The sequence below is a fragment of the Bos mutus genome, chromosome 26 (genome assembly GCF_027580195.1).
Source record: "Bos mutus isolate GX-2022 chromosome 26, NWIPB_WYAK_1.1, whole genome shotgun sequence".
Taxonomy (NCBI): Eukaryota; Metazoa; Chordata; class Mammalia; order Artiodactyla; family Bovidae; genus Bos; species Bos mutus.
Genome location: NC_091642.1, coordinates 2,964,678 through 2,987,615, shown reverse-complemented (window position 1 = coordinate 2,987,615; position 22,938 = coordinate 2,964,678). Strand labels below are relative to the sequence as shown.

The following is a 22,938-nucleotide window of genomic DNA, read 5'->3' as shown; positions in this document are numbered from 1 at the left end:
CAGGGACACCCGCGTTGGAAAGCGCTGTGTCATCTTAAATCTGATCACCCACCTCTCTGTTGTTGGGATGACAAGGTTGTGCCCGGGGGGAGCCCTGGCTCCCATGGGCCAGGCTGGTTCAGGCGACGAACTGAGGAAGTCTAGAGTATTTCTGAGGGGAACATGAGAAAGAAAGGCCCTGAGATGGGCGTGGGGAGAGGCAGCACGCTTGGAAAGGAGGTGCTCGGGGCTGGGGGTCGAAGGGAAAGTAGGACCAGAGGCTCAGGCTTGATGGCCACGCCTTTTTCACAGGGACCCTCAGCAACACGTCAGCCCCTTCCCTCCCTCTCCCTTCTTCCTTTTTTTTTTTTTTAACAGCCTTTCTATGTATTTCCTATAGTGCTCAGAAACTGCTAACACCTGTTCAAAAGTCAGTTATCCAGGTTTGAGCTGAATGACAATTACTTGAATGGTAAAGGGTGTTAATGTATAATTATTCACATTCATACCAGGACATTCACAGTTTAATCATTTCTCTGTAGGCTTCCTTAAGTTTGAGCTTTAAGTCTTAGGCATAATTCTTTTGTTAAATAAGTTTCGGGAGCTCTAATTATTGGGAAGGTGAATACAAATACAATACGGCCAGGTGCAGCCGCGAGGCTGTTGAGCCCACCTCACCTGCGCCGGCCTCGCCAGGTGAGAACGCCGTCTCCCCGCAGCGGGTGAGGCTGAGGCTCGTTTCTGAGGGCTGATACAGGCCAATCCGCCTGCGAGATGAGCTCGGAGACTGTGTTCTGGTGCGCTCCGGGCCAGCGAGCCCTGCTCCTCTGGCCAGGCGTGGACAGGGAGGGGCCGCCCTAACCCTTTATGGAGGTCGTCTGTCCTCTGGACCCCTCTGTCCTCCTCGGAACTCCTGAGGACCCCAGAGAGCTTTGGATTATCAGCATTTATGTACATTAACCATGTTGAAAATTAAACCTGAGAGTTTTTTAGTGTATTAATTTATTCTAAAGTAATAATAATAAATTCACTGCATATTATCAAAAATGATATATTCATGTGAAAATAACTCTATTTTCCAAAACCAAAACACACAGAAGAGCGGCACTGCTCTGCACTTCTGCCAGTCGCTTTAATCTTGCCTTAATGGAAGACAGGTGGATTCTCATAGCTGCTCCTGCATTTAATCTGTTTATCACACATCATGTCGCTTATGGGAAACTTCTATGTACTTGTGGGAGAATGAAAATTTAAAAGGCAAATAGCACCTCAGTGTTACTATGAAAATAGTGTTCACCTCACAGTCCCCCTAACTGGGTCTCTGGGACCCCGAAGCTCCCCAGACTGGACTGTGAGCACCACTGTTCTAAAAGTAAAAACTGTTTATTGTTCCAGAAAGTTGCCCATTGACTCTATGCATGCGTGCTCAGTCGCTTCAGTCTTGTCCGACTCTTTGCGACCCCGTGGACTGTAGCCCGCCAGGCTCCTCTGTCCATGGGATTCTCCAGGCAAGGGTACTGGAGTGGGTTGCCATGCCCTCCTGCAGGGGATCTTCCCAACCCAGGGACTGAACCCGTGTCTCTTATGGCTCCTGCATTGGCAGGAGGTTCTTTACCACTTGTGCCACCTGGGACGCCCCTGTTGTCTCTCTAAGGCATCATAAAATTTGTGTTGTGTTCCTGATTTTTTTCCTGTGTTCCTGGTGTGGCACAGGTGCTGTGCTCCCTCCAGGTGAGCCAGGCTCCTTTTCCCTTGAGCACCGGCAGACCACAGGCTCTGACTGCCTTTGCGCACGGTTTCAGTAGGCCCGCCCTTAGCTGGACAGTTACTCCAGGCTCACCCACAGGACAGAATCTCCCTCCACGCCTGTAATCTGGGCTCTCAGCAGTGCTTGGGACTGCAGAGTCCCGTGCCCCATTCGCTCACCTGGAAAAGGGAGCCCCAGGTCAGGTGCTTGCAGGAGGAGTAAGTGAAGGGCAAGGAGAGCACAACAACTGCCTGCCCCAGTTTCCCACTGGGGGTCACTTCCATCTGAAGCACCCCCACTCCTTCCAGGAGACATATGCCCACTCTTGGAAGACCAGACCCTCAGCAGCTGTGCTCCAGCATTTCCCTCCTGTCTCCCTGCTCGTGTTGCTGCCCACCATCCAACGCAACAGTTTTCTGCAGCCTGTGTTTGTCATGTTAGAGAGAAAGGCTGGCTTTGGGCTGTCCCCCACGGCCACCACGAGGCAGCCCTCTTCACAAGCCGGGAACATCCCTTGGGTTTTCCAGATGGAGTGTCTCCCCGTCCTGACCAGTCCAGCCCAGAGATACTGGTTGGCAGAGGTGTATCTTTGTCCCTGGCACTGTGTCCCTCCAGACCCCACTCCCAATTCCACAGCAGACTGTCACAGGCTTCACGGTGTGTGCCGTCCCCCAGCAGAACACTCACACACCCCCTACCCCCGTGCACCAGGCTGACACTCTCAAGTAGGTGTATTTAGTTCATGTAGTCTGACTTGGTTAGGCGTGTGCTGAAATGAAAATACCATGTTGATTCCTGAACCTTTGAGGTGACCTATAAGCTTTTTTATTCCTTGTTTTTTTCTCTGCTGCTCATAGTGTTGTAGAGGTCATAGCTGACATAACTGAATCAGTTCAGTTCAGTCCAGTCGCTCAGTCGTGTCTGACTCTCTGCAACCCCATGAACCGCAGCATGCCAGGCCTCCCTGTCCATCACCAGCTGCCGGAGTCCACCCAAACCAGTGTCCATCGAGTCAGTGATGCCATCCAACCATCTCATGCTCTGTCGTCCCCTTCTCCTGCCCTCAGTCTTTCCCAGCATCAAGGTCTTTCAAATGAGTCAGCTCTTCGCATCAGGTGGCCAAAATATTGGAGTTGAAGCTTCAGCATCAGTCCTTCTAATGAATATTCAGGACTGATTTCCTTTAGGATGGACTGCTTGTATCCCCTTGCAGTCCAAGGGACTCTCAAGAGTCTTCTCCAACACCACAGTTCAAAAGCATCAATTCTTCGGTGCTCAGCTTTCTTTACAGTCCCAACTCTCAATCCATACATGACTACTGAAAATAACTGAAATAAATGCAGTTATTTTCCCTTAAGCAGTGTTATATTTCATTTGAAATGAAATATACATGTATTACAGCACATGGAAGGCAAGAGAGTATTTACAAGTTATCCAGTCCTGATGTCAGAAGCAGCTGTGGCTGATAGAGGTGAGGCTGGTGCTCTGGAGGGCCAGCATCAGGGGACTCCTTCATGTTTGTAAGACACAGAGGCCCCTAGGTGTGTGCGGCCCTGGCCGAGCCCAGTTAGCAGCAGGGTGACCTGCTCTGGTCCCTCCAGAGGCCCTCGGCTGGGCTGCTGACGCTCTGCCTGCAGGGAGTGGTGCCAGGCCCCCTCGTGCCCTCGCTGTGCTGGACACTGACCGTTTCCCTGTGGGAAGGCTGGGGCGAAGGCTGCTGCAGCAGCAGCTGTTCATCTTGAGCGTGTCTGAGAGCTGGTGGGGCCACAGTGCCCCTCTGCCCGGCTATTCTCATCCTCATCCATGCCCGAGTCCAGCCGCTCGCTCTCGGCCGGGGGCTGTGCCTGCCTCTGGCAGCTGCTCTGTCACCCTAGTCGGGCTTGGCAGCTTGAGGTTGCTCTCGGGGTCAACGGTGCTGCTTGTTTCCCGCCAGCACTAGCCACCCTCAGGCGGACTCAGGGGAGACCAGGCCTACTCCTCCATTCGTCCCGTGGACGCTCACTGGATGCCTCCTCTGGGTCAGCCCCAGAGCTGTCTGTTGAGGTGCAGACCCCTCAGGCAGCCCTTGCTCTGAGCTGTGTTGAGTGGAGGGCCCACCATGATGACTGTATTATTAATGTTGAGGGCGAACTTGTAGAGGAGAAAGACTTGGCAGAGAATGTGACGTAGACTCCAGTTTAAGTAGATATCTTGACCTTTGAGGAGAAAACTCTTCTTTGGTAAAAGAAAAGGCGTGTAGAAAATGTGTTTCCTTCGATCTTGTCTTTTCAGAAATGTGGTAAAACTGAATTTTGTGGTTTACAGTGCTATGGATTTTAATACATGTGTGGATTTCTGTAGCTACCATCATAAGCAGGACACACGAGTTCCATCGCCCTAAACGCCCCGCTGCTGCCCGTTTGCAGTCACAGCTGCCTCCCCGACGTTCGGCAGGCTCCGCTCTGTGCTGTCACCACGGCTCGCGGCACTGAGAACGTCATAGAAGTGGGCTCAGACGGCATTTATCTTTTGAGCCTGGTTTCTGTGACTAGTTTAATACCTCTGAGATTCATCCAAATTGTTGTATGTATCTGTAGTTTATTCCTCTTAATTGCTGTATTCCACAGTATAGGTGTTACCTTCATGTGTTGTTATAGCCATTCTAATAGATGTGGAACGCTATCTCATCCTGATTTTAATTTGCATTTCTCTAACAGTTATGTTGAACATCTTTTCATGTGCTTATTTACCAAACTATATCCTCCTCTGATGAATTGTCAATTCAAGTCTTTTGCCCATCTTTTTAAATTAGGTTGTTTGTTTTCTTACTGTTGAATTTAAATATTTTTGTATATATGCTGAATATAAGTCCTTTATTGGATATATTTCCAAATATTTTCTCCCAGGCTCCAACCTGTCTTGTATCTGTTAACACTGACTTTTACAGACCAGTTTTGTTTTGTTTTGTTTTCATTTGATGAAGTCCAGTTTACTTTTTAATTTATGGATTGTGGTTTTGATGAAACATCTGAGAACTGTTTGCCTAACTTTGGGTCACAAAGGTTTTCTCCTCTACTCTAAAATTTTCTTTTTTAGTTGAAAGTTTTATTTAAATAAATGATTTATTTTAAATTAATTTTTTAAAGGTATGAGATTTAGGTCAGAGTTCAGTGTTTTGCATCTAGATATCAAGTTTTCCATCACCACTTTTTGAAAGTAATATCCTTTTTCCATTGAAATGCTTTTGCAACTTTGTCATAAACCATTTGGATATTGTATGTTAGTCTCCTTTGAAAGTCTCTGTGTTTATCCCTTTATAAATTTCACATTATCTTGATCTATAACAGCATAATAGTACGTCTTAAAACCTGCTGGTGTGATTTCTCAGCCTTTTTTTCCTTTTGTCTTTTTCAAATGTTTTGACTGTTCAAGTTCCTTTGCCTTTCCACGTAAGTTTTAGAATCATCTTGTCTGTATCTTCAAAAAATACCCCTGGGATTTTGACTGGAATGGAAATAAATCAATGGTTCAGTTTTTGGAGAATTGAAAGCTTTGTAATATTGAGACTTCTATCCATGAACATGGTATGTCTCTCAAATTATTTAGGTTTTCTTTTATAATATTATCAATATATCAGCATTTTGTAGTTTTCAGCATAAAGATCTTGTATACAGTTAGATTTAGATCTAAGTGTTTCAGTTTGGTTGGAGCTGTTACCAGTAACAGAACTGTGACTGCCTCTTGTGTTGACCTTGTACCTGGCGACCCTGCTGTATTCGCCTGTTAGTTCAAAGCTGGTTTTGTTGTTGGCATATTTGTTTGTTTTGATAGTTTCTTAAGTGTTTTCCCATGAACAAATCATATTGCCTATAAATGGGAACAGTTTTCTTTCCTTCCAAAATGTATTTATTTTCTTGTCTTGTTGTAACGGCTAAAGCTCCCACTGTGGTGTTGAGCAGGAGCGGACGTCCTGCTGCTTCTCAATCTTGAGGGCAAACCATTCATCTTCTCACAGGCAAGCACGGTAGGAACTTCAGGCTTTTGTCATTATCTTTATCGGGTTGTTCCAGGGTGGCTGGGAGATGTCGTCATGAATGTATGTTGAAACTTCTTAAATTTTTTTCCTACCATGATTAATATTAATCATTATGTCTTTTTCTTCATTAGGCTGTTAATATGGTGGCTCATATTAGTTCATTTTAAGTAGACTTTATTTTTTAGAACAGTTTTAGATTTACCAAAAAAAAACCACAATAATAATAATTGAGTTAGTACAGAGAGTCCACATCTATTGTACCCACATCTATTTTGCCCTATAATTGACCTCTTGTATTACTGATACACTTGTTAATACAATGAACCAGTGTCGATATCTTACTTAACTAAAGTTCATATTTTATGCAGATTGCGTTAGGTTTAACCTAATGTCCTTCTGTTTCAGGAACCAATTTAGGATACCGTATTAGATTTGGTCATTACATCTCCTTAGATTTCTCTTAGCTTTGACATTTTCTCAAGATTTTCCTTGTCTAAGATGACCTTTGCAGTTTTCTAGAGTACTTGTCAGAAATTTTGTAGAATGTCATATTAGAATTTATATGATGCTTTTCTCATCATAGACTGGAGCTATGGAGTTAGAGGAGGAAAACCACAGAGGTAAACTGCCATTTTCATGAAATCATGTCAAGGGTCCATACTATCATCATGATTTAACACTGTTGAGGTTGGCATTGACCTCTACCAATATTTTTTTTTATGTTTTTTTTTTTCTTTTTTATGTTTTTTTTTTTTGACCTCTACCAATATTAAGGTAGAGTGAAAGTCACTCAGTCGTGTCCGACTCTTTGCAACACCATGCACTTAGTCCATGGAATCTCCAGGCCAGAATACTGGAGTGGGTAGCCTTTCCCTTCTCCAGGGGATCTTCCCAACCCAGAGATCGAACCCACCCACGTCTTCTAAACATTAGTTCATACTCAAATCTACATAGATTTCTAATCCATTATTACCTGGATCATCCTAGCCGCCTCCCTTGCTTATCTGTACGCTCCTCTTCCATCAGTGAGAAACCGGCTCCCATCTTCTGCCATCCATCTCCTTAGTTATTTGAGCCCAGTATACTGTATCGCAGTATTGGGGTTTTTATCCTGTACTTCCTTGGGAAGCAGCCCTGTCAGCCAGAGTACAGTGTACAGTGCAGTTCCTTTTGCCTTAGTCTCATAGACTCCACTTTTTTCCAAAGTTGCTTGGGTCACTGTTTTTCCTCCCACACACTTCAGTGGAGTTGTGCATACATTTGTAATATGGTTAGATTCTCCTTACCACCTACACTCTGTCCTGGGATCCTCCAGTCTCTTAAATATTTTGTTGCTGTTAATTTGTATACATTTCATGTATGTCCCTATATATACATTCCTTTTACAAAATGTCCAGAATGTCGCCTCGTTGGAGTCATACAGCATGTAGCCTTTTCAAAAAAATTTTTTTCACTTAGCAGTGTACCTTTAATATTCCTTCATGTCTTTTTGTGACTTGAAAGGTCAGTATTTACATGACTGCATAATACTCCACTGTATGGATGTTCCCTAGTTTGTTTATAAAAGGGCATCCTGGTCGCTTCCAGCTTTCGGCAGTAGGTAAATAAAGCTGCTGTAAACATCCTTGTGCGGGTTTTTGTGTGGACATAAGTTTTCCAGTCTGTTGAGTATAAATACCTAGGAATGCAGTCACTCATTCATGTGGTAAGCTCCTATTTAGCTTTATAAGTAAGAAATTAGCGAACTTTCTTCCAGAATAGTTGTTCTGCTTTGCATTTCCATCAGCAGTGACTGAATATCCCTCATCCTCACCAGCAGTCAGTACTGTTGAGGTTTTTTTGTTTGGTTGGTTGGTTTTTAGCCATTCTAATAGTATCTAATTGTATCTTCTTATTTTAACCTGTAACTCCCTAATGACAAATGATGTTCAACATCTTTTCAGATGCTTATTTGTCACCTGTATATCTTTTTTGGTGAGGAGGTGTCTATTAAATTCTTGTGCTTAATTGCTCAGTCTTGTCCAACTCTTTGCAACCCCATAAACTATATATATAGCTCGCCAGGCTCCTCTGTCCATGGGATTCTCCAGGCAAGAATCCGGGAGTGGGTTGCCCTGCCCTCCACCAGGGGGTCTTCCCAAGACAGAAGACCCCCTCCCTGGCGCCACTCATGCGAGGCCCAAGTTAAACCCTTATCCACTTTATAATTGGGTCATTTTCGTGTTGAGCTTCTAAGAAGTCTTTGTGTATTCTGTATACAAGTCCTTTATCAAATATATCTTGCAAATTTTTCTTTCAGCTTGTTCCTTATCTGTAAGGTATCTTAACAGCATTTTTCACAGAGCAAAAACTACTTATGATAAAGTTCAGCTTACCCACTTTTTCCCTTTCATGGAGGTTTTCATAGTTTCGCCTCTTCGATTTAGGCCTGTGGCCCACTTTGAGTCAGCTTCTGTAGAAGATACAGGGTCTGTCTAGATTCATATTTTGTGTGTGGCTGCCCAGTTGTTCAAGCACCGGTTTTTGGAAGGATTATCCTTCTTCCATGGACTTGGCCTTTGTTCTTCTAATTCTGTTGCATTGATATATGTATTTTTTTCACCAATACATCCTATCTTGATTAATGTAGCTTTATAAGAGATTAATTTTTTCAAATATTGAATCAGCCCTCCATTCCTAGGACAAACTCCACTGAATTTTAATATCTTGTTTATGATATATTTCTCGATTTGATTTGCAAGTACCTGTTGAGAATTTTTGCATATGTGTCCATGAGAGATCGTGATCTGTGCCTTTCAGCTTCTTTGATTTTGGTATTTGGATAATTACAGCCTCATAAAATGCCTTAGGAATTGTTCCCTTCTCTATTATTCTGAAAAAATTATGCTGATTTGATCTATTCTTTTAAATGTTTGATAGAATTTTCTGGTGAAATTATCTGGCCCTATGATTTCAGAAGATTTTAAACTATGAATTCAGTGTCTGTGAGGTCAGTAGTAACATCCCCTCTTTAACTTCTTATGTTGATAGGGGTTTTTAATGAGTCTTGCTAGAAATGTATCAGTTACCTTCTCAGAGAGCCCGGCTTTGGCATCATGTGTTTCACTCTGTCACTTTCTGTTTTCAGTTTCACTGGTTTCTGTCGTCACCTTCATTATTCCTTTCCTTCTTCTTTCGGATTATTTTTGTTTTCTTTTTCTGGTTTCTTAAATTGGAAGCTTATTATTGTTATGGGCTGCCCTGGTGGCTCAGATGGTAGAGAATCCGCCTGCAGTGCAGGAGACCCAGGTTCAGTCCCTGGGTCGAGAAGCCCCTGGAGGAGGGCATGGCCGCCCACTCCAGTGCTCTTGCCTGGAGAATCCCACGGACGGAGGAGCCTGGTCGGACCATAGGGTCGCAGAGCTGGACATGACTGATCAACTCAACTCATTATTGTTGTGTTTTATACTGTCATTAATTTGAGACCTTTTTTCTAAAATATGCATTTAATACTATAAATATCCCTCTAAATATTGCTTTAGCTGTGTCCCATAGTCTGTGATGTGTGTATTTTCCGTTTCATTCAGCTCAGTTTTGTTTTCTTTTCCTTAGGATTTCTTCTGTGGCTCATAGATTATTTAGAAATAGCTTATTTACTCTTCAAATATTTGGAGATTTTCCTTTTCACTTTTCCATTATGATCAGAGAAAATCATTTGTCTGATTTCAGCTGTTTTAAATGTGTTAATGTTTGTTTTGTGACCCAGGATGCGCTACATCTTGACTAGTGCTCCATGTGTATTTCCAAAGAACTCTGTTACTGAGCGTTCTATAGAGTTAAGACAAGTTGGTTGACGGTGTTTTTTTTTTTCCCGCATCCTTGATTTTCTGTCAGATATTTCTGTCAGTTACAAGAGAGGAGTAGTGAAGTCTTCAAGCATAATTGTGGATTTAACCAATTATCGTTTCATTTTCGTCAGCTTTTGCTTCATGCATTTGAACCCTGTTGTTAAGGTACATAAACGCTTAGGGTTGGTATGTCAGACACTTATTTCACTTTATTGCTATCTAATTTCTTACATTTTATTATTTTATTATCACATAATATTATCTGTTTTCTGTCTTTTCCCTCTGTTTTCATTTTTCGTTCCCCTTTCTCTCCTTCCTTTGGAATAGTTCAGCATTTTTTAGTTCGCCATCTCTTTTTCACTGTATCATCTCTTACCAGTTTTCTGGTGGTTGCTTCAGGGACTATAATACCTCACACGCGTCACTGTCGCAGTCTAGCTGGAGTCGGCGTCTCACCACCTCAGCGTGGAGCGTAGAAGCCCCACCGCCACGGAGCCCTCTCAGCTCCGCTGACGGTTCTCACCTGCACACACTGCCGTCTTCTCTGTTGACGTCATGGTCTTCTTTCAGTCGTTAAACGCATTTTGAGGAACTCGACAGAAGGAGGATCTGTGGTGTTTAGCCAAATAGTCACCACTTCTCTGGTTCTGCTTTTATTCCTGATGCTCCACACTTCCCTGTGGTATTGTTTTGCTTCTTACTTGAAGGGCTTCCTGTAGCTTTTTAGGTCTGTTGGCAGTGCCTTATCTCTAGGTTTTTTTGATCTAAAAATGTCTTTATTTTAACTTCACCCTTGAAGGATTTTTTTTTTCAAAACGAGATATAGAATTCTGAGTTGATGGTTCTTTTCTCTCAGCACTTTAAAAACTGCCATTTTGCTTCCTTCTGATCTCTGCAGTTTCTGTAAGAATTCTACAGTCATTCAAACATTGTTTCCCCACAAATAATATGCCATTTTTCCTTGTTTTCCAGATTTCTATCTTCATCCTTAGATTTCAGCAGCTTCATCTTGATGGGTTTGGGAGTGGATTTCTTTGGGATTGTCCCTTTGCACATGGCTGAGCTTCTTTTAAATCTATGGTTGTGTATCTTTTGCTAAATCTGGGCAATTTTTAGCTGTTATTTCTTTGAATTTTTTCTCCACCCCACACTTTGCTTTCTCTCCTTCTGGCACTCCAGTAACACGCGTGTGAGGCCTTCTGGCTTTTCCAGCGCGTCCCCCAGGCTGCTTTGGATACTGTCGTTCGCTTTTGGCGTTCTTTCCTGCCTCTCGGGTTGGCCATTTCTGCTGACTCGTCTTCAGGCTGGGCGACTCTGCGTCGGGCGTCTCCAGTCTGCCTAGAAGCCCATGCCGTGCAGTTCTTCCTTTTTGCATATTGTATGTTTCAGTTCTACATTCTCTGACTTTTCTTCGTAATTTTCATTTTTTTAGAAACTCTATTTTCACTTGCTCCAAGGGTGTTCTCCCTTCACACAGCGTTCTTACCACAGATCCTGTACAGCTGTCCTCAGCTGCGGTTTCTCAGGTTGTCGCATGTAGTTTGGGTGTCGCACAGTTTTGTTAATTACACCTCACAAAGCTTGGCGGGGCAGAGGTTGTCAGGAGAGTCTGACTTCCATGTCTTCTTGGCCATTACAGTTGATGATTTTCTTTTCCCAGGAAGGCTGAGGATTTCCTGACTCTTCATATGCTGAATGTTCTGGACCTTGTAACCTGCTCATTTTGAATAGATGTTCTGAGGCCCTGAGTCTCATGTGAGTCCTGTGGGTAACGCCGATGTTCGTGTTGACGAGACCCTTGACCTGGCTGGATGCAGCCCCTGAGTCCTGGCCAGGCTCCTGTGGCTGCGCTCTCGGTGTCTGCGCCCTGCAGCCTCCGCGGTCTCCTCAGGGCTGCCCCCGGGACCACAGCAGGGGCTCAGCCTTCCCTCCGTTCTCAGTCTTGCGTTTCGCATTGGATCCACCCGCACAGCTCCAGGTCTGGTGTGGTTTCCCAGTCCCTCTTCCTCCACAGCCTCCCTGGTCCTCTCCCACACACTCCTGCAACCGCACAGGCCTCTGGGGCCGGGCAGCAGGAGAGATGGAGAACGCAGGGGCCCAGCCACCTTTGGGCCCACAGCCCTTCCCCTCAGAAAGGGTGTTTCTCCTCAGAGCTCTCAGCACCTGCCGCCCCGACCATTGCCACCCCCAGCACACACTGCAGGGTTGCCTGGGGCCCAAAGAGTTCAAGACAGTAGCCCTGGGGGGGCTTCCCCCTCTCAAGGCAGCGAGGGCTCCTGGGCTCCGTCTGAACTGACGCCACCTCCAGGGTCCAGGCCGCAGTCCGTCCTGGGTGCGTGCAAAGTCCTGTCAGTCTTGTCTGACTGTGTGACCCCCCCCACCGGACTATAGCCCACCAGGCTCCTCTATCCATGGGATTCTCCAGGCAAGAAGAGTGGGCTGCCGTTTCCTCCTTCAGGGCATCTTGTCCACCCGGGGATTGAACCTGCATCTCTGGAGTCTCCTGCGTTGGCAGGCAGGTTCTGTACCACTAGTGCCACCTGGGACGCCCACAGCCAGTCCTGGCTGGGGATTTCTGAATTAGAAGTGGTAAGCAGGCACCTTATCACAGCGCGTCTTCCAGTTCTTCTTCCCCAGCCTTTCCTCCCCATGGCCCTGCGCTCTGTGCCCTGGCTTCAGGGAGGCACTCAGTAGCGTGTGCTCACCCATCCCTTTGCTCTCATGGCCTCCCTCCTGGGCTCCTTCCTGGGAAGGTCGTCTGGCTGCTTTGATACTGAGACAGCATCAGGTCACGTTAGCCGATATGCTCTTGAAGAGCATGTGGTGTGAGAACTGTGCTGGATTCGCCTGATCAGAACCTGGTGCTCACTCCAGGGTGTTATGGGCTCCCTCTGTGCCAGAGGCCAGAGAAGGCCAGGCCTGGAGAGCCCTTGGAAAGTCGTAAACCTGGCAGGCGGCCATGACCCAGGCGTGGACACCAGGTTCGGTGCTATGGCAGGGCATCCCACAGGCATGCAGTGTTGTCAGCAGCCTGACCCACGAAGTCCTATGCAGCAGCCCAGGAAGAGAGAGGGTTTAGAAAACAGTCTTCACCAGGTTTAGGTGGTTATAGTGGGCGGGTCTGAATAGCCACCCAGGCTGAAATGGAAATGACCAGGTCCTTAGGATAAGGGAGAGCTAAGAAGCAGTCTCGACCCCACCTGAGTTCCAGAGCAGGCTGGAGAGGGCAAGGGAGAGGAGCACCCGGAGTGTGGCCTGTGGAGGCCGCGGCCTGCCCCCCGTGGGGACCTTCACAGGAGAGAAAGGCGGTGGTTCAGTGGTTGCTGCTGCTGCTGGTCAGTCTCCAGGTTGTGTCCAGCTCTTTGCGACCCCATGGACTACAGCACGCCAGGCTTCCCTGTCCCTCCCCGCCTCCCAGAGTTTGCCCAAGTTCATGTCCATTGTGTCGGTGATGCCATCCACCCATCTCATCCTCTGTCATCTTGTTCTCCTCCTGCCTTCACACTTTCCCAGCATCAGGGGCTTCTCTAGTGAGTCAGTTCTTCGTGTCAGGTGGACAAAGTGTTGGAGCTTCAGCATCAGTCCTTAGGGCCACCTGAAGTAATGGTCCCACCGCTAAAGATTTATATGGTCACCTCACCAAGACTCTTGAGTCCCTTGGACTGCACGGAGATCCAACCAGGAGATCAGTCCTGGGTGTTCATTGGAAGGACTGATGTTGAAGCTGAAACTCCAATACTTTGGCCACCTGATGCGAAGAGCTGACTCATTGGAAAGACCCTGATGTTGGGAAAGATTGAGGGCAGGAGAAGGGAATGACAGAGGATGAGATGGCTGGATGGTATCACTGACTCAACAGACATGAGTTTGGGTGAACTCCGGGAGTTGGTGGTGGACAGGGAGGCCTGCGGTTCATGGGGTCACAAAGAGTCACACACGACTGAGCGACTGAACTGAACACCTTCAAGAGAATGTGTTTTCCACCTTATGTTCATTTTTATGAGCAGATTTTTTTACTACATTTCAGAATGATATTCAACAGCTCACAGTTGCCCCTCCTTTTTGGAGAAGTGGGGCTCAAGTCTGATTTTTGCACAGGTCCAGAGCAAAGGCATTGACTCTGAGAGCTGCTTAAGACTAATTAATGCATTTGCTCCCTACGGGGTGGATTGAGTTCCAGGTAACAAAAATGATGTGCTTGATTGCAAAATACTGCATTTTTTTCAGCTGTTTGTCCTAAGATATCGCCGGGCATGTACAAGATGAGAAATGGTTGCCTGTGAAAAATTGATGACAAAGCCAAAAATGTTTGATAAACTCCGTGCTCACACATGGGCTTGTAATTGTTTCATTATACGATGCTTCTGCCCTTGGAAGGAGAGGTGCTCTGTGACTTGGCGGTAACCTGTCAGAGCAGCGCTGGGGCTGGTACTCCATGAGGGCGGAGGAGCGGACATGGCTCCTCAGAGCTGCTGTCTCCAGTCCCCTGCGCACACACCCCTCACTGTCCCTGCCGGTTCAGTAGGTCCCAGGCTGCTCTCGGGACAGCCTGGGCAGCACCCTCTCCCCGGGCCAGAGCAGGGAAGCTGGAGCCGGCAGCTCTGCTCTCGGAGGAAGGCTGGGATCTGGCCTTGGCGTCTTGCGGTATTGACTCGGGCTGCTTTTATTGTGTCTTTTTCAAGACAGCTGTCCCTGAAACCTCTTTTTCTCCAAGATACCACCAAGCTGCCCTGCTTTTCTTTTTCCTTCCTTTTCTTTTTAAGTTAGGCACAACAGTGGTGACGATAATGATGATGAACAGTTTGGTTTCAAAATGCTTTCTAAAGAAATCACAGTAAACAAAGTCTGTTTGCCTAAGGAAACCCTCGCAGCAATCAGCTAGTCACACAACCGCATGTGCTAATGAACCCAAAGCTGTTAATGTGGTTTCTTCAGTTAAATTGATTCATGAATTTTGAAGAGAACATTATCTAATGAATTTTCTTTGAATAGAAAGCAATTAAAAGGACAAATCAGTCTGATTAACCCCAAAGTCACCCTCCTGCCACAAATGGTGTAGAGTTTGAAATTATATCATAAAAAACTAGAGCACATTCGCTATCTTTCTGCCCTCTGCTAATCCATGTAAATTAATGAACAACAAAGTCAATTTCTTTGCTGACCCTTTTCTAGTATCACCTGGATTATGCTGATGTTTAATTTGCTTAATGTTATAATAAAGACTAAACAGATTTTTTTCCCAGTGAAGTGATTATCATTCCCTTCAGTTAAGAAGTGATTTTTATTATTTAACACGCGTGTAAGGGTGTGTTTCCTTTAAGAACCAAATCGCACTTGGCCAGCTTGGCGTGAAGTGTAATTAGTGCTGTTCTGGACCCAGGAACTGCCCGTGGAATCCTTCCCTTTTTTGCTGTGTCGGGCGCTCCTGCCCTCGCCTTGGGGGAGGTGGCGGGGCGGGGGGTTGCTGGGCAGCTCCCTGTCCCATGCTCGCGGACACGCGTCTTTTGGGGAAAGATGAGAGGCCTCGACTGAGACGGCCCGGCCCATGCCCAGCTCCTCTGCAGCACCCTGCACACCCGGAAGCACGCTCGGCCTGCAGCAGAGGGAGAGGCTGTCCTGTGTCCTCTTCTTCACCCCTGCAGCAGCTTGATGTGGCTGCTCATTAAAACGGGGGTAAGGCTGTTTTATCTTTGCAGCTCTGCTCCTTACGGATGCCTGGAGCCAAGGTCACCACCAGCCTCATGGACCGCGTTGTATGGCATCCTAAGCCTGCTCGCGCTCGGGTGTGGACGGCTAAGCTAGCATCAGACCGTGATCCAGCCCACGGCCTCCTTTTCCTTCTGCGTCCCAGCTGGAGTCAGGACTGAACAAGCAGTACAAAGCTTCCAAAGTTGGTGTGCACGCAGGGCCTTCTGTGCTTGTGAAGTGAGCTGTGTGCGATCCACACCCGCGCGGGCCCCAGGAGAGCGTGCTGCAGGCCCACGTGGAGCTCCGGGGAGGTGGGAGGGCGGGCCGTCTGTGCTGCCCGCTGGCGGGGCCTGCGGAGGTGCCGGCCCGCCCTCGGCTCGCCTCCCGCGCGTCCTCTCGTCGGTGACGTGGTGACAGGACCCCGTGCGGAGCTGGGTTTTAATTAAGTCACACCTCTGTGTACGCTGTTGCGTTTTCTCTTTCAGGGCTGGCAGCTGTTTGTATCTTAGCTGTTGGAGCCGTTTGTCCCAATAACGTCATTTGCTTTCTCCCTTTCAGAGTCATTCACCAGACAGGTGTTATGGAAGCTGCTGACGCTTGTGAAATTCGGAGAAACGGTTTCTTACCAGCAATTAGCAGCCCTGGCGGGCAACCCCAGAGCAGCGCGGGCCGTGGGAGGAGCCATGAGGAGCAACCCTGTGAGTGTGTGGCTGCGGGGGTCAGCCCGGCCGCAGTCAGCAGGGCACTGGGGCACCGCGCTCAGGGTCTGAGGGTCCTTTGATTCAGGCGAGTGTCAGAGGCAACCGGGCTGTTGGGGAGGAGAGGAGGTGTTCATGTCGGGGCCTCTGGAAGGGGGCCGTCCAGTCTCGGAAGGCTGTGGCAGGGGCCTGGCCAAGGCCACACTCACCTGAGGACCCTGCAGGGGATGGGAAGGGCACCCCGTCCACACAGCAGCTCGGCCTCTGGGAGCCCTCACACTACCGCACGGGGCCCTGGAACGTCCCCGGTGTCATTGGTCTGCGGTGCCCAGCAGACCCGGGCGCCGTCGCCCCAGGACGCTCTCTCCAGACCCGGGTGCTGTCAGTCAGGGATGGCCTCTCCAGACCCGGGCGCCATCACCCTAGGAGGGTCTCTGCAGACCTGGGTGCCATCACCCCAGGACGGTCTCTCCCTGAAGCTGTAGGGACTCTGTAACATGGTGGGAGAGTGCCATCCAATAAGGAAAAGCCAACAGATGGTCACATCGTGGGGTGGGGAGTTACTCCATCAGATGGACCCAGTTCTTAAAACATCCCTGTGGCTTTGCTGTGTGTTTTCAATACGGTTTCTGTCCATGCTCTCCGGGGAGAGGCGGGTTTGCCTGGCACGGCCCGCAGCCCCCTCCCCTCAGCTGGCAGCCCCCGGGGCAGGGCCAGTGTCTCAGGAGGGCGGCCACTCGGCCTTCCACACAGAATCGCACCACTGCTGGTGCAGGGGCGGCTCCTGTGGGTGTGCGTGGGCTGTTACAGTGCTTGTCTGCCTGGAGAAGAGTCTGCATCCATGTTAAACACCCCAGATTGTCGGGAGCAGCACGCGGCGGATGACAGCACCGCCGCCTCCCGGGTCGCGAGCTCCGCGCGGCAGAGGCGGGGGAGCGGGGCAGTGTCGTGTCTGCACCCCTTGTGCTTCCATCACGGCGTCCCAGGGTGTCGTTCACACACGCCGCCTCCACGGGCTGCAGGCCCCGTTTGCATGGCACATGTGGATGGCCCTGGATCAGTTTCCAGGGGTAACTGTTGAGGTTTCCCAGTGACGCTGACGCAGCTCCTCCCCTCTGGAAGGCCCCCGCCTTCTCCCAGGTCACCCTGTTGGACAGTTTGACTTGGCCCCGTGCTGTGTGTCCACTCAGGGCCTCTGGGTGAGCTCAGGAGGTGCCCGCTTCCTGCCTCCCAGGGTCACTGAGCTGTGTAGAAATTCTCCTGTCTGTCCGCACTCCATTCACGCCCTGGGGATGCTTGGTCCTTCTGCTCCCCTCCCTGAGGCTGGCCTTTCGTCCCAGAACTGCCTGCCCCCACGCCGTGTGCAGCCCCGCTCACTGACGTGCACAGCAGCCCACACCTGCCCCTCGTGACACCCGCAGTTCCCACTCTCTGAAGTGGCCAGGCTGTGGCTGCTGGCGACCGCGTAAGGCAGCACTCAGAAACCTGTATTGTCCTGCAGGCAGCAGGACTGCCTTCTCCTACTTTTAATCTCTGTGACTGTCTATGCTCAACTCTGGCCCAGCCCCTAACATCTGTAAAGCAGGCTCTCACGGGGCCTGAGACGCTTCTGTCCGTGCAGTCCCTGTCCTGACATCCCCGTGGGCGCATGCCCAGGTGGCCTGAGGACACGGGGAGGATTGTGCCCGCACCGTGGCCCCTCATGGTGGTGCCGTCCCGTGACAAGGGTGGCGCGGCAGCCGTGAGCCTCTGGCCTTGCCCTGGGCATCCCTCTGTCGCAGGGCACTGCCTGGCCTCACACAGGAACCCCAGCCTGACGAGAAAGTTGCAGAGGACCCAGTAGATGCCTCCAGGGGTGGCTCAGAAGAGCTGGGGTGCTCCCGGAAGGAGACAGCCTGCGTGCCTTGCAGCTGGGCCAGCTCAGCGGAGTCAGCCATGCTCAGAGGTCTTCGGGTCATCCATAGAGAGGGCTGAGGGGTCCTAAGGGGACCCAGGGATATGAAGGAATAAGGGGCCTAGTCAGGGACTGGATCTGGTGGACACGTCCCCCTTCTCAGTGCTGACGGCAGAGTCCAGCCACAGAGCCACACACGTAGGCATAGGGAGCACGGCCTGGAGACGTACCCAGTGAAGCCATCTCTGTGTTCAGGAGGAGCGTGACAGGCAGACGGACGCAGAAGCTGCAGGACGCCCTGGCACTCACCATGTGCCCATTCCGTGGTGTCCGGCAGTAAACGAGGACACGCTGGCCCCCCTGATGGCCTGTGCTCGAGGCGTGGGCTGCTCACCCACAGACTGAGGGGTGGTGTCTGCTGCTGGGGAGGTTTCAGCCCACCCCAGGCCCTTGGTTTTTCCAGAATTTTCCATGAACAGATTAATAGCCCAGGTATAATGTCTTGGCAGCCCTCCAGAATGCCCTGTCCCAGACCGAGCCCTGGGACGGCAGTCTTCTGGTGGGGCAGGTTGACGAGGGCTCACACACCCTGCCTGATAAAGCCCCTTCCTGCTCATCCTCAGAATTTGCTAAATGCAGTTCAGAGCCAATCAATACTTGCCAGAGAGTTTCCCCACCTTTTCCTAAACAAGTGCGTTCCTGAGGAGCTCGTTTATTCGCAGATGCCGTGAGCCTTAATGACCCCCCGAGTCTTGTCCTGCCAGTCACCCAGATGGCTGCTGATAAAGATTTAGCATCGTGTTCTAAGTGTCAGGGCTGTCAGTGGGGCTGAACCATTTGACCAGAAGAAAAAAACGCACAGGGAGCTATTGATTACAGCTTCTCAGTGTCACTTGTTCACCAGGATTTAGGTATTGATGAGGCCGCAAGTGAAAACAAGCTCTTTCCCTTGTGGGCTGCTACCCACAAGAACAAAGGCAAAGCTGGAGAAAATACTCAGCCAGCACCAGAATCAGAGGGATTCCATTATTGATTGAAAGGCCCCTTCGTGTTATTTTTGTTGGAGACAAATCTATGGGTTTGGAAGTTTTATAGCATTTGAGAAAGGGTCTGTGTAAGTGATGGATTCATGTATTGGATGAATTAGATTTCACAGCATGAAGATTTCAATGCAGCTATGATATTATGAGCTACTTGGTTATTGATAAAAATTACATTTCATGCGGCACGGGCTTTAAAGGAGAGGGCACAGAGGGCATGGATCCCTTGGAATGTCCTCAGGGGCACAGTGAATTTTAGCAGGTTTCATTATTTTAACAGTCTGGAACCTGTCACTGAAATTAGCATGACCAGAAGCAGGGTTCCCGCTTCTGGAGGTGAGAATCGTGTGTGTTTGGTCAGTCACCAGTTCCCATCACAGATGAAGACTGATCATAGCTCTCTCTGTAATTGCTATTCCCGGCCGGCAGCCTGTTATCTGCGTGGTGCACAGACAGAGAGTCGCGTTACACACTTGCAGTTTCGTAGCTCGTTGGGCAAGAGGGAAGAGAAGGAGAGCTTGTGTGTGAAGTCTGCTGTTCGGGAGGAAAATTGAATTGGGGCCTAAATGTTTATGAAACTAAATTGAATTAAGTGTCTACCTCCTTATCAGTCAAAAACTTGAATTGTGTATTATCTAATCGTGTCCTCCCAGCAATTATTAATGTGACTACTGTATTTGATAAAAAACCCCCAATCAGAGCAAACACTCTGCTCCTGAAGTTTCCTGTTCCCCCCGGTTGTGTGCTGTGGGCAGGCCCAGCAGTGTGTGGCCGCTTCTCGCTTGGTCAGGCTGTGCAGGAGAGGAAGCCCGAGCCCTCCTCAGCACGCAGGGCTGGAACTCCACAGACAGCACGTGCTCCCACGGCAACCCAGACTCCCCAGAATCCGAGTCAGGGCTGGTCTGTGAGGCGCGGGAGGTCAGACAGCTACCTGCGGGCCCTGCCTCTGCGGCCCCCCGGGGCAGCGTGCAGAGCGCGGGCCTCCAAGCAGCTTTCGGCCCCGGACGAGAGGCTCACTGCGCCCTCAGGTTGCGGAGTCTGGCCTGGGCTGCACGGAGGGCATGTTCTCCCTGCCGCATCCTTACTGAGCAGCGTGTCCAGGACAGGACAGGGCCGGGAACCCAGCCACCCTCCCGGGACCAACAGACGGGCACCCCAGGGGGAGTGTGTGTCACGTGGCGGCAAGTGACAGCCTGCTCCACCCGCAGTGAAGGCCTCCGGTGGGGGCAGAGACGGCCTCCCGGGGAGCAGAGGCGCCTGGTTACCTTGAGCGGAGGCCCCCCACATGTGGGGTCTCTGAAGGCCTGCGTCTAGCTTCCTGCGCCTGCCCCTCTCCAGACAGGACTCCTGTGCCGGCGGGCAGGCGGTCCCTCTGCCGGACTCCGCAGGTGCTGGGCAGACACGGTCCTGCCTTTATCCAAGGACAGTTGCTCAGTGAGTCACCCTCCCCTTGGGGGTAGAAGGGGGCCAGACCAGCCCAGGAGCGCCACCCCCCTCACCTGCAGTCAGAGCCCTGTGCAGACAGCAACCCTCACCTCCAGGAACGGACCCGGTGGGGCTGCCAGGGGCCCCTTGGGCCTCCTGCTGAAGAGGCCGCAGCCGGGCGGGCCGGGTCCCTCCGGTGGGGGTCGCCGTGAGGAGCACGGGGCAAGGTGGGACTCACCTGTGCGGCTGCAAGAGGAGCCACAGCCCCTGCCAGAGTCACGTCCAGCGCCTGTGGGCCCTGCCGTCCAGTCCAGGCCACTCCGTGGGGTCTCACGCTCCTGCAGGTGTGCATGCGGCCAGCTCCGGACCAGTCAGCGGTGTGCCGGAGCTGGAGGAAGCCCTGTTCTGGGGGCGTCTGCACCTCGTGTGCAGGCCCGCCTGCCTGTCCAGCCTCCTGGGAACTGGGCCTGCCCCTCCCCTGGGGCTGGTGTGGCAGCGTTGTGAGCTGCAGGTGAGCCTCTCTAGGAGGTGGTGCTGGGCCCGTGTTTCCTGGTGCGACTCAGGGATGCTCAGCACTTGGCCGGCTGTTGCCCCCAGGATCCCAGCGGCAGAGCCTGTCCAACTGTCGGGCAGTTCTCCGTGTTTGTATCTGCTTTCTTTGTGAAGTGCCCTTGCTTTCCGTGGAGTCACCCTGCTGATTTAGGCAGGCATCTAACTACTCCGCTTGTCTCCAGATGTGAAAGGCGCAGGGCAGCTTTGCCCTCTTAGGGCTTTTTTGGGAGGTGGGGAAGACCCTGTGGGAGGAAGGGTGGGGGGCAGGGCCCCAGGGCAGAGGGTCCATCCCAGCCTGGGATTCGGGGGGTCTGGCGACTGCTTCTCAGATAGGAACAGATGAGAAGTGGAGCTTCTCAAACTTTCTGTATCAGAGGCTAAGGAGAGAAGCAGCCCCCCCCACCCCGCAGACCCCCGGGTCCACTGGTGTCTGTAAAGCAGGGTTGGCAAGCGATCCCTGTAAAGGGCAGGACAGTAAATGTTTTCGGTTTTGCAAAAGCAGCCACGTAGTATGTACCAAGTGGGCGTAGCTGTGCTCCAATGAGCCTTTATTTACAAAACCAAGTGCGGACTGCCTGGGCCGCATCCACGGTTAGCCAGCCTTGGAGTTAGAGTGGCCTCTGAACACAGCGTTCCCTGGCGTTTCCTCTTACTTCTCGGAAATGCTTGGGAACTTTGCATGGCACCTAAACTTGGGAATGTCTTCTTAAGTTCTGTGCATATACATTTTAAATCACTTACCAAGTGAAACTGTTTTGTCCTTCCAAATCCTAGCATGAAGGGATTCTCTAGAACCCAGCCTTTTGGGCACCAGGAACAAGTTTCGTGAAAGACAGTTTTTCCACGGACCCAGGATAGGATGGGGGTTGGTTTTGGTTTCACCTGCCGCTCCCCCGTGTGGTGGGGCCTGTTTTCTCACAGACCACAGACCTGGGTGTGTCCGGAGGCTGGAGACCCCTGCTCTAGAAGATGCCCCACATTTACCTTGGGCCTGCCCCAGCCCACCCAGGACACTCAGAGGCCAAGGGGCAACTTGTGCTGAGACGGGGCCTGCGCGTGGCTGGGTGGGGGCCGCCGGGGTGGGTGTGGGGCCAGGCTGACGTGGCGCCTGCACGTGGCTGGGGGGCCGCCGGGGTGGGCATGGGGCCAGGCTGATGTAGCCACCTCGCTCTCTTGCAGATCCCCATCCTCATCCCGTGCCATCGAGTGGTCTGCAGCAGCGGGGCCATGGGCAACTACTCCGGAGGAGTGGGCGTGAAGGAGTGGCTGCTGGCCCACGAGGGCCGGCCCGCCGGGAAAGCAGCCCGTGGAGGGGGCTCCCGTGCCACTGGATCCTGGCGCGGGGCCCTGGGTAGCACCGCCAGCTCCCAGCCCGCAGGCCGAGACTGAGTGTGTGTGAGCAGTGTGCTAGGCATGGGGTGTGTGCTGGGGAGGTGGGGGGTGCTGAGGGAGGGTGGGGGGTGCTGAGGGCGGGGTGTCTCATTAAAGGAGCCAGAGTCTCAGAGGTGTCATGTGTCTGCTTCTTTACGATTTACCATGAAGAGAGCCCAGAGGCTGCCCCCCGTGGGTGTAGCTTGCTCACTTCTGTCACTGTGATTGTCCCCTTGCTGATTCTCTTGAATCAGAGGTGAGAGAATGGGAGCCTGGTAAACGTGAGGATGACTGCCCTGCAAGGAAGGGGCATCTGGTGCCCACCAGGAACCGCTGGCTGCCTCAGACACCATGGTGGTACCCAGGGCCAGCCAGGCCCCAGACGGCCAGACCCTCCTCATGCAGGTCCATCCTCGGCAAATTGGCCTGCCTGCAGCATGCTCCATGCCTGCCCTATCCTCTCAGCTGCCAAAGCTGCTGGGATTATGCTACTGAAGGAACAGGGGCGGCCCTGAAAAGACACGCTTACTCAGAGACTCCAGCTTTATCTTCCCAGCTGCCCGAAGGCTAATGCAAGGTGCATCCGTTTGGGGTCGCGTCAACGGAATAGAAAATAGCCACTTGCCAGAATACTTTGGGAAAACAAATAGCTCTTGGTGCCTGAAATGGCCCCTCCTGAGGAGTGGAGTCTCGCCCAGCCGG

General features: G+C 50.7%; 1 protein-coding gene across 4 annotated transcripts in view; it reads left to right on the top strand.

Annotated features, from left to right (window-relative positions):
- Window positions 1-22,305, top strand: part of MGMT (O-6-methylguanine-DNA methyltransferase) — a 278,115-nt gene extending 255,810 nt beyond the window's left edge. For all 4 annotated transcript variants that reach the window (XM_070363502.1, XM_070363503.1, XM_070363504.1 and 1 more), the window contains 2 exons: window positions 15,815-15,954; window positions 22,045-22,305. In XM_070363502.1, the coding sequence (XP_070219603.1) occupies window positions 15,815-15,954; window positions 22,045-22,254 (350 nt within the window). In that variant the 3' untranslated portion in view covers window positions 22,255-22,305. The remainder of the gene's footprint in view (window positions 1-15,814; window positions 15,955-22,044) is intronic.
- Window positions 22,306-22,938: the final 633 nt, after the last annotated feature.